The following is a 12,551-nucleotide window of genomic DNA, read 5'->3' as shown; positions in this document are numbered from 1 at the left end:
AATTGTGTCTTAAAATTTAATAATTAATCGACTAAAATATTTTTCATTATTTTGGAAACACTCAGATTTGATATTTTAAACGAACCAATGTTTTAGTTAATACTATATGTTTTGCGTTTTCTATAATAATAATATTTAAGTGGATACTCTTAACATATTCCATTTATTTCTTAAATCAAATTTAAAATTTAATGTTGATCTCTTTTATTTTACTGACGTATGAACGTTTTTTCAAATTCAACAATATTAATTAATGGCGCAGTTTACTATTAACAAAAATTTATTGTAAATAGTCTGCAATGTATGCTTTTAAGTGACTCCACGTCTTATATCAGTAAATGCATTAATATGCATTCGTTGTAATAATACAGTTACTATTTTCTATAGGTGGAGTTTTCGTCGTCCTACTTTGTGGCCTAGCTCTAGCTATCCTTGTTGCCATTTTAGAATTCTGTTGGAATAGCAAAAAGAACGCTCAGACCGACCGCCAGTCGCTGTGTTCAGAGATGGCTGAGGAACTAAGGTTCGCTGTTCGCTGCCACGGATCGCGACAAAGGCCGGCTCTGAGACGGTCCTGCACGAGGTGCAGCCCAGCCACAACGTACGTGCCTGCTGCACTTGATTTGCCGCATCTCAATGGGGTAAGCAACTTAGAATGTTTTCTTAAATTTGATACGAACCTTTTTAAAATTCTTTAAACTGATTGTTAAACTTAGTTCAGCGGGAATTTAGCATTACAGAACTTTTAACAACAGTTTCATATACAGTTACAAATCTCCTTCTGTGTTAAAAGTAGAAAAGAAATCGTACTACAAACTTCTGAAAAAAAAATTAACGCATCAGTGGCAAACTTCACTAAATACTTTTATTAGTAAAAATTCAACCGATGAATTGTAAAAAATCACTTTAAATCATTTTTAACAATATTGTTAAGGTATTACTAAGCTTATTTAATTAAAATATTGAGTAATAAATACTATTTTAATGGGAATAAGCCATAACTGAAGATTAAAATTAATTTATTGACTTTAATCTTCACTTTGGACATTGTTCTCAAAATACAAACATTAATAAATTAAACAAATTTTGTTTTTTGTTACTTGGTGAAAAATTCTTCTAATATATAATTTTATCTGACTTATTTATATTGACAATTTAGACGTATATTATAGATTTTAAAGTAGACGACTTTAAAATAATATTGCCAATATCGCTGAGTTGCGTTCCTGGGACGACCTTATTGTAAGATAGTTCATTCGATTACATGAAATCAACTTTAACTTGAGAATATCCGTCAGAAAAAATCATAGCATGTAATTCGTTTTTAAAAAGACAACAATATCCTATGATGACAGTAAAATTCTCCTGTTAGAGATTCCCTGGTTAATTATAAGGAAAAAACCTCATTATACTATCCCGACATGGTAAGTATTTGGTCGTGCATTTAGTTTACTTTCAATAAACACCAAATTCTGATTTTATATATTTGTTGTTAAAAAAAAATAAATGACGTATCCTCGATATGTTACTGTCTTACTTATAGAGGTATTTTCCTTTTATTACCTTCCTCTATTAATATGGGTAACCAGATCCTACAGCATTCTGCCGTGGAATTTGCGACACAATTGTTCTCACTTAGCATAATTAGAGCCTCTTCTTTGATTTTTTTCGTTTTACCATCTGTTTCTTTCAGGACTATACTTGAATCTTTCCTTTGAACCCTATATTCATTTTCCCATACGTGTTTACATATTTGAGATCTATCAAATTCTCTATTTTTAATATTAGATTGATGTTCACTTATTCTAACATTTAATAGCCTTGATGTTTCACCTAAATAAAACTGATCGCATTCACAAGGTATTTTATAAATACAATTCTTTGTTCTTTCTGGTTCATTGTTAAGTCTAGTTTTAGATAAAATAGATCTCAATGTGTTTGTTGTTTTGAATGTTGAAATGTTGAACTTATTAGCTACCTTATCTGCTAAGTTTTTCTAATAATCCTTTTATGCATGGTATTGTTATTTACCTAGTATTATTACTTGTGTATGTTGTAGGATCTCGTTCTAAGTTGTTCTGATCAATTCTATTATATATATATATATATATATATATATATATATATATATATATATATTTATATATATATAGATTAATCCTTTACTATCCTTTCAAATTCCATTTATTAAAAAATATGTTCATGATATCATTTTGGCTATACCCAATGACAAGGTAGATGAACTATTAGATACTTCCAATGGTTATGACCCCTACATCCAGTTCACTATAGAGAGGGAAGATGGTAATTGGTCCGTCCCCTTTCTCGACATAAGGATGATCAGGGAAAACAACAACATTAAAATAGATTGGTATCAAAAACTGACCCATTCTGGTAGATACCTTAACTACCACTCTTACCATAATAATTCTACCAAAGTCAACTTAATCAAACAGATGAAAAATAGAGTAATAAAACTATCAGATCCTTTATTTTATAAAAAAAAACTACAAATCCTACAGAAACTTTTTATTTCAAACGCTTATGCAACACCATTAGTGAATAAGATTTTGTTTAATACTAGCCATAACGAAGATACTTCACCTTCCTTCGCGATTAAAATGCTGATCCTGATGTCTTAAGTGGGAACCCAGTCTCGGATACTCCTATCAACAAATATTTTTTCATTACCATATGTCAGAGATATCACTCCGGGGTTAACAAGGATTCTGAAAAGTGTTGAAAATAGCTTTGGTAATAATAATACCAATAATTAACTTAATATGGCTTGTAGATCAACCCTAACAATTAATAATCTTTATTCTAAGATAAAAGATAAGACTCCCATAGATAGCTCCTCTGTTGCAGCAATTCCTACATCGGCCAAACATCTCAATTATTGAAATCACGTATTACACTACACAAAAGTGATTCTCGACTTTACCCTGACCGCTGTGCATAAGCCAAACATGTCCATTCCACTGGTCATCTCATGGACTATACTAACACTACAATTCTCCACCGTGAGAACAATAAATCTAAAAGAGAGTTCATTGAAATGTCTTATATTTTTCTTAACAATTTCTCCATCAATTTTAAGAGTGACATTAAGAATCTAAACGATATATACCACTTCTTACTTAAATCAGATACCAAGAACAATACAACATCACAGATAACTAACTTGACTGATATATCCATTAACAACTAACCTACTTTAATAATTAATTTTCATTAACTAAAAAAGATAACATTCCCTTGCTTTTCTTAGATACATTTCAATAAGATATTAATATAATAATACATGAACAATATAATTAAAAAAGAAAATCCAAAATAATATTTCCCTATACTGCGATTTAACTTCATTCGGTTTTACCAATGAACCTTAACGACATAAAGATTCAAAAGAACTACTTGAATTGTCAGCACATGCGTTCTGGTAAAACAGAACCTCACATTTATTAAACTTTCTAACAATCAAAAATTTAGTTATTGCCGACAATTTAAAGAATTACCTCCTTTTATATGTAGTTACATTGGGTTTTTTGATTAACCTTGGGTAAACCTTTGCGTTTTAAGTTCAAAGCTACTAACATTTCCAACGATAAAAAAACTTTTTTTTGCACATAGTAACAAAAAACACCACTATGTTGTTACTAGCTTTGGCGAAAACGTTCTGCGAAACAATTGATACTCATTAGAGTCTTTCTTGCAGATTTCCCCAATATTTAAGAGTTTACTATTTAACTTATCTGCAAAGATTAAATTTCTTTTCTATATATATATATATATATATATATATATATATATATATATATATATATATATATATATATATATATATATATATATATATATATGAAAGTAAAAGATTGCATTTCATTTCAATCGGAACTCCACCATTGCTCTACACGTGTTTGTTTCGAGTTATTCAACTCATAATCAGGATCACTTGTGGAAGTTCAACTGAAATGAAATGCAGTCTAGTATTTGGTTATTATAAGCAAAATAACAGCCAAGTACGCTAGCAGCGACATCTTTACGAAATAACAAGAAGTCCAGAGACCTCTCTCTAATAGTAAATTAGGTGAACCGCAAATTCAAAGCCTCTTACTAGAGACTTTTAACGACGCTAGAAGTATCCTTTTACTTCAACATGCATCTACGATTCACCTTTGAAAATTTACTATCGACCTTTCCCGTTTCCAACAAAATTATCAAACAACCCCTTTGTGTAGAATTAGAAGACATTTTACCTGTAAGTTAATCTTGTCATTGTTTGTGTATTAAATGACCATATTCTAATCTTTGGAAACAGGTATAGATTGTGTATTAACAGACTGAGGATAGAAAAATCAATTTTTATTTATTCTTTCTATGAAACAGTAATTTGGTCTTCCCAAATGATACACAGAATTTTTAGAACAAACATTAACAGTAGTAAACAAGATTTGAGCTTTTGATTGGATAGTCGTTTTTGAATGGTAATGGGGTTAGCCTGATTAGGAGACGGGGAGTTGTACCGTGGGACAGTTGTAATTTGGCCATCGAAGGAAACAGTCGTTTGTGAGAAGATAGGGTGTGGTTCGTGAGTTTGGATACCGGCATTGTGAAAAGAAGTGAATAGTTTTGCAGCAGGAGATAACAAGTAGATTGAAAGAGGTCCTTGTATCCACCGTGGGCATTTTGGGAAGTATATGTGAAAGTAGTTTTACGGCATCAAGTTGACAAAAGGAGGTCCTTGTGTCATAAATAAGTAGCTGAGTTTTTGGAGAAGTGAATCAGGTGTTTTTGTGTAGTCTGCAGGAGGTTTGCAGAGACGTTAGAAAGAAGCCGAGCTGCCAAAGAGAAGAGATCATATCGTTGAGGAGACTGGATTTTTCTGGGTATGTGCCAACATACAATGCAATAAGAAAAAAAAACTGTAAGTGTTTTGTACAATTGAAATTGGTATCTGTAAAGGATCTGTGTTGACATCATGATCATTATCATTAAAATTTAAAGAATTGAGTTTTGTTTGACTAATCAAAAGTTAAAGTTTTGTTGTTTTTTGTTTCAAGTAAAGGAAAGTTTAAGTAAAATTGGTTTTCACTTATTATAAATTTTATGTAGTTTTAAAATCTTATTATTATAAAAATTTCATTTATTTTCTTGTATGCTGATTGATAAGATAACGGCAGAAGTTGAAAATTGTTTTATTCCTTTTTTATATAAAATAAAGAATACTTAATTTTTGTAATATACTATTTTCTTTTATTATTATCCTTCTTCTCTATCTCGATAAAGGACAACTAGAAAATCTTTGAATCCATCGAACACAGGTAATATAAGGAGTCTTATTTTACATTTGATAACAAATAAATTATAATTTTTTTATTGGCTCAATAAATTAAAATCAAAGTCAAAATAAACAAACATAACAATATATATATATATATATATATATATATATATATATATATATATATATATATATTATACCTTAATAATATCTGTAACTTTTGACGAGCACTTTACTAGAAGCAAGTAATGCGACGTTTGTATATATTTACATTAAACAAACTTGAAACCTGTATGTAATGCTTAAAATATTTTTCAATATTGAGTTTTAATTATGAAAATTATAAATTATTTTCAATTTTAATATTTATTCATTACCTTCTGTGTTCTGTTGATTATAAATAAAATATTTGTTGCAGGAAGGAGTAATGCTACCAATGTTGGACATAAAGCGGTCGCCTATAAATTATGAAGTAGACACCTAGCGACGACTCCAGGGTGGAGGCTATTCGACCTTCACATGCCCTTCAAATGCGATTAGGGACTGTTGTGGTGGTCCAGTCTATTCTAGGTAAATTTAATTAAAAATTGTAAATGATGAATAGTATACCCTTTATTTTAAATTTATTTAATTACAAAAAGTTCACCTTCTCTTTTTACTTTGTATTTGTGACAGCCGTCACTTTCATTGTCCGATCCGATCTTTTTTGTAAGGTTTTCTCTCTAATTTTATTTAATCATGTTTAACATAATGCATAATTTTACATGGTAAGAACAATAAACAATAAATATAACTGTATTCTTAAAATGAATACGCATTGGACACACATATAGTACATCTGAAGACAGTTAAAGTAAGAAAAATATTTTACCTGGGGTATTTTGAAATGATAAAATACTATATCTTAGACGCAATTATGAAAGAAACAATAGATGAAAGAACGGGCGTGTTAAGAGAAACGAAATTTTTACTGAGTACTATCAGAAATTGTACTTATAATTAAAAAACTAGAGGAAGGTACCAATGAAACTTTTAATGAACTAGAGATCGCTGAACTGGTAAAGTGGTTGAGTACAGACGAACAGACGGCAATATATTGAACATGGTGTACCAGAATGATGATATAAACTCAGACAACGAAGAGAATGAAAGCACTGACAAAAATCCGGTCGTAATGAGCCATTCCAAAGCATTCAAGTCGTTCAAGGCTCTGCGGTGCTACGTTGAAAGTCAAGAAGAGGCTTGTGCAAGTGAAGTGGTGGTCTTAAAAAGGATGAGAGATATGGCTTTAAAAAAACGTGTACAGTGTGGAAATCAGCAGAAAATAACCAATTTTTTCAAAAACTAATGTGTAAGTTGTGTAACCTTTTGTTTTTAGTGCTTAGCATATAGTATCTATGTACTAAGTTTATAAACATATATATTTAACATGCATAAGAAAATAAAGGAAATGACAAATACACTGAGAAAAAAGAAAGATGCCCTTCTGAAAGACGCAAATGGAAAAATCATTATAGAAATTAAAGAGAAAATAAAAAAAAATGGAAGACATACATAACAGATCTGTTTGAGGATAATCGACAAGAACCGGAAGAAATCGACAGCGAAACTGGGCCAGAGATAAATACCTACGGAACTACTGAAATGTCTATACGATGAAACTCTACCTGTACTTCTGGACCTATTTAATGAAGTATATAAAACTGGAAAAATCCCACAGGAATGGTTGGTGCCCACCTTTGTAGCAATATCAAAAACAGTATATGCCAAAGATGGTTCAGACTATAGGACAATATACGGTAATTATGGCTGAGAGTATAGAAGAACTACAAACTTTACTAGATGCAATAAATAGTGAATGCATTCAAATGGGACTTGACATCAACACAGATAAGACCAAATTTATGATAGTATCAAGGAGTCCAATAAATAATAAACAACTAACTCTTGGTGGACAGCAAATAGAGAGAGTGACAAAATATAAATATCTAGGAGCTTACATCAACACAGAATTAAATCCAGACCAAGAGATCCGGGTACGAATATAAATGGCAAGGGCAGCGTTCTTAAAATTCAAACAATTGTTTTGTGACAAAAATCTGAATATTGCGCTGAGACTGAGGTTTGTTGAATGTTACGTCTGGTCGCAACTATTGTACGGGGTAGAAACATGGACACTCAAAGCGCAAATAATTAAAAAGATTGACGCCTTTGAACTTTGGATATACCGGAGAATGTTGAGAATCCCATGGACTGCCAAGGTCACCAATGAGGAAGTGCTGAGAAGGATGGGTCGAGACAAAAAATTGTTGAGAACGATAAAAGTACGCAAGACTGCATACCTTGGACACATACTAAGAAATAATAAATATAGCCTTCTGCAGGTCATCATGCAGGGTAGAGTCGATGGCAAAAAGGGAATAGGTAGAAAGAGGAAGTCATGGCTGCGAAATATTCGAGACTGGACAAACATGACTGTAGACGAATTATTCCACGTTGCAAAAGACAGAGAAGCTTTTAAAAATGTGGTCGCCAACCTCCGTTAATGGGGACGGCATAGGAAGAAGAAAAAGATAGGACAATATCACTAATAAGCCATACCCTCAAAATATTTCTAAAGGTGATTCATGGAAGATTATATAGAAAACTAGAAGATGATATGGATGATACTCAGTTTGGGTTCCGCAAGGGACTGGGAACGAGAGAGGCATTGTTTGCTTTTAATGTCCTCTCTTAAAGATGCTTAGATATGAACCTAGATATTTATTCCTGTTTCATCGACTTCGAGAAGGCATTCGACAGGGTCCTACATGAAAAACTAATAGAAGTACTGAGAAACAAAGATATAGACAGACGAGACTTACGAATCATTATCAATCTGTATTGGACTCAAAAGGCCAATATAAAGATAGAAGAACAAAAGTCCGAAAATATAGATATAAAGAGAGGAGTAAGACAGGGCTGTGTTCTGTCACTATTACTGTTTAAGTGTACAGTGAAGCCACATTCCAGAAAGCGATAGCGGATCTGGGTGATGGAATCTCTGTAAACGGAAGAATAGTAAATAACATAAGATTCGCTGATGACACCGTTATATTGGCAGACACCCTGGAATCGCTACAAGACTTGGTAAATAGAATTAACGATTATTGCATTAGATACGGACTAAAAATAAATAAGAGAAAAACTAAATTTATGATTGTCTCAAAAACGCAACATGGAAATGAAAGATTAATGATAGAGCAAACCCAAATAGAAAAAGTAGAGACATACAAATATCTGGGAACCTGGGTTGATGACAAAAATGACCAAAGCAGAGAAATCAAAGTCCGAATTGAAACTGCAAGGCAAGCATTTGTGAAAATGAAGACAATGCTTACCAACAGAGACCTTCAGTTGCATCTCAGATTGAGGGCTCTAAGATGTTACATATTTTCTATCTTACTATACGGAATAGAAGCTTGGACATTGAAGAAACAACACATAAGAAAAATAGAAGCGTTCGAAATGTGGTGTTACAGAAGAATAATAAAAATTCAGTGGGTCCAAAGGATTACCAATGCTGAGGTACTACGACGTCTAAATAAGGAGTTAGAAGTTATGAACAGCATAAAAAGAAGAAAACTAGAGTATTTGAGTCACATAACCAGAGGAGAAAAATATGAGCTGCTGAGAAATATTATGCAAGGAAGGATCCAAGTAAGAAGAAGCATAGGAAGAAGACGCATCTCCTGGCTGAAGAACCTTAGAGAATGGTTTAGCTGTAGTTCACTACAACTTTTCAGAGCAGCAGCCAATAAAGTGACCATAGCCGTTATGATATCCAACCTCTGATAGCAGATGGAACTTTAAAAAGAAGAAGTTTATAAACGTTTAATTTTTGTTTATAAGAATAGAAATACAGCTTGAAAACTATAATGTTTACGTTTTTATTTTACTTTTCTTATCTATGTAATGTATGTATATATCGTATTTTAGTCCTGATATTAAATGCCTAAAACGCTATAAACTATGTATTGAAAAAATTTCAGGCCGTTTACAGCTACATATTTTTAAACAGTGTTGGTATCCGGATTTTTTCATATCCGGATCGGTCGGTCGCTACATTGATCCGGATGTGGCAGGTTATACTGTATTTTAAACTATAATTGTGAATTATTCTTAGTAAAAATCGTTAATAGTGTTGGTTTTTTGTTTATTTTTAGTTGTTTAATAATTAAATCTGCTTTTTAATATTTATTTTAGTTCGCGGTAATTTATTCTTTGCTGTTTTCGGAGTTTATTAAATTGCTACTGAAACTTTTTGTACAGCTTGCTACATTAACATACACTCGCGCTCATAAACTCCGGGTCACCTTGAAAATTTCAAGTTTCTTGAATATTTTTGCATCTGGTGCAGTAATAACCTTTTTTTAGGCTAATGTATTTTTTATTTGTCATCAATGTTTGTTTTGAAAGAAAGAATAACGGTTTTTTTATTGTTTTTATTGAAAAAGCAGAAAACAAACTAAATTGTTGAAACAGACATACGAAAGAAAAAATGAAAAATACAGAACGTGGTAAAACATCAGTGGAATTTCAATGACTAATATCGTGTATTGCCTCCCCTTGCTCTAATAACCTCTTGCAGACGACGGGGCATATTCTCAATTTTTCTCCGGATTACATGTTGTGGTATGTTATTCCACTCTCTCACTAACAGATCCTTAAGCTTCTGTGCGTTGTTAAGAGGAGGTGTATGCATTTGAATACGTTTTTTCAAATCGTCCCAGAGATGTATGATGGGATTCAGATCCGGAGATCTAGCTAGCCAGGGTAACCTCGTAATTCCAAACTTGTCCAAGTATTGCATACTGATCCTGGCAACCTGTGGTCGCACGTTGTCCTGCATAAAAACTGCGTCTTCTCTAAACCCTGCCATGGTGGGCATAACATGTTCTTCCAGAATCTCCGTAATGGACCTTCGTGCAGTTAAGGACCCATTTTCGATGAAGGGTAATTCTGTGCGGAAGTCGGAAGATACACCTTCCCAAGCCATGACCGAGCCTCCACCAAATGGCATTCTTGGAGCAATGCAAGCTTGTGAAAATCGTTCACCGGTTCTCCTCCAAACTCTTACACGTCCATTGGATCCAGTTAGGCAGAAACGGGATTCATCCGAGAATAACACTTTGCTCCAATCATTAATTCCCCAATGCGCGTATTGTTGAGCAAAAGCTAGTCGTACAACTCGATGCGCACGGCCAAGTGGCGGTCCTGTAGCCATTACCCGAGAAGATAGTCCAGAAGAACGAAGTCTTCTCCTGACTGTTGCAACGCTAACATTGCAATTTCGTACTTCCTGTAGGCAATTTTGATGCATAACCGCACTTGAGGTCCGGTTTCGTAAAGCCTGAAACACAAGGAAACGGTCATCTCGTGCCGTGGTCGTTCTTCTTCGTCCAGAGCCAGGTCGTCTGGTTAGCAAACTCGTCTTCTGAAAGCGTTGAAGCACTCGTTAAACCGTAGAAAGGCTTACGCTAACAGTTCTTGTGACTTGCCGTTGAGTGTGACCGTCTTCCACAAACGTAACAATGCGTGCCGTTTCAACAACAGTCAAGGCATTTTTGGCAAAAAATAAACAATAATAAACACTAATAATGACACTAATAAACACTAATGGTGGCAATAATAAATGTTTGTTTGTTGCGTTTAAACAGAAAGTCGGAGCACAAATGAGACATTTAAAACAAGCGGCAGTTACAGGTACCGTTCATTTTGGGAAGTGTATAGTTTTCCGCGAAATCGGCATTATTGGAATTCTTTGTTACAAAGTAAACCCTAAGCCGACAACAATTTTCAGAAACATGCATTAGTTTGTATTTGTGTTATTATTATTTACGATATAAAGCTCGTTAAAAATGAAATAACGCCGATTTTCAAGGTGACCCGGATTTTATGATCGCGAGTGTATTAAAAACCTGTTTTTATTTTTTATATCTATGCTCCTGTTTCAATGATTTTTATCATTTGATCAATTATGTAGTATTCAAAATGTATACTTTATTACTTAAAGTGTTATTTTACTTGAATTATTCTTTTAATTTCTAAATTTGTGATATTTAGTGCCATTAATAATCATTTTAACTTTATTTAGATCTCATCAAAAAGCGGCAACGCTAAACTACAAGGTAGACCTCCATTGTCCCGATCTGGGCGCCACCAAGAGCGCCACGTTGGGACGAACCCGTGCCGTGGTAGGGCCCCACAACCCCTGCGACGTGGTCCAGAGTGGGCTCAACGTGTCTGACAAGATACTGTGGAAGTTCGATTGTGATATCGCTAGTCCAAATAGTCCTGATGTAGTGACTAGAACAATGCCAGACGCTGTTGAGAGTAGGACCACCACTTTGTGATATCGTTAGATAGAAGAAAATTTAATGAAAATTATTGTTTGCCGGTCAGGAAAGAAAAAGTGCTTAATTTAATTTCTTGAATGATTTGGGTTATTGGTATGGTTTTAAAATGCGGTAATTTGGTTGTGTTGTATCTATTATCCTTTTTTAAGATATTTTAATTTAGATCAATATAAATGATATATTTAAAAACAAACAAAAAATCACGAAAATAAAAAAATTAGCCAACGAAAAGTCTAATATTAATAAACAACATATACAGGGTGAGTCATAACTATTAGGACATAGACTAAGGACAGGTTATTTGGACCAAAATATGGCTATTGGGCCAAATATGCCTTAATAAAATGTTGCTGAGAAAAAAGATACAGGGTGTTAAAGTTAATTTTTGTTTTTCGTTTTTTGCTAATAGTTTCCCTGTATATTTATAAATTGCTATCAAAATTGGCACAGAGGCATAATCTTAGACAAGAAATAGTATTTTATTTACAATTCCACTATCAAATACCAAACTAATAAACAAAGTTGCAACTAACGTATGGTTTCCGTTTTGACGATAAATCAAAACTAAACACACTTTAACTTAAAAGAACTCACAAAAACTTAAACTAAATGTTCTACATGGTCTCCTCCGATTTCTATGCCTTTTCTAATTCTTTTTATAAAGGATTTTCGGACGTTAAAAAAAATATTATTCTGTCCCCTTATAAGATTTAGCTGCATTTTGAAATCTCCAAAGTTCGTCTCGTGTATTAATTTTAGTGGCATAAACTAAGGACTTCATATGTCCCCAAAAATAAAAATCTAGCGGGTTGTACTCAGGACTTCTTGGTGGCCATTGAAAATCACTGCCTCTGCCAATCCATCGTTGA

General features: G+C 33.1%; 1 protein-coding gene across 1 annotated transcript in view; it reads left to right on the top strand.

The window, feature by feature from the left end:
- The window catches only part of LOC140446295 (glutamate receptor ionotropic, kainate 2), a 429,700-nt gene extending 417,742 nt beyond the window's left edge, over positions 1-11,958 (top strand). The window contains exons 17-19 of the mRNA XM_072538832.1: positions 388-641; positions 5,703-5,854; positions 11,421-11,958. Coding sequence (XP_072394933.1) covers positions 388-641; positions 5,703-5,768 — 320 coding nt within the window. The 3' untranslated portion in view covers positions 5,769-5,854; positions 11,421-11,958. The remainder of the gene's footprint in view (positions 1-387; positions 642-5,702; positions 5,855-11,420) is intronic.
- Positions 11,959-12,551: the final 593 nt, after the last annotated feature.

The sequence above is a fragment of the Diabrotica undecimpunctata genome, chromosome 7 (genome assembly GCF_040954645.1).
Source record: "Diabrotica undecimpunctata isolate CICGRU chromosome 7, icDiaUnde3, whole genome shotgun sequence".
Lineage (NCBI taxonomy): Eukaryota > Metazoa > Arthropoda > Insecta > Coleoptera > Chrysomelidae > Diabrotica > Diabrotica undecimpunctata.
Note: the sequence above shows the minus strand (reverse complement) of the source record. Positions and strands in the feature narration are given on the sequence as shown.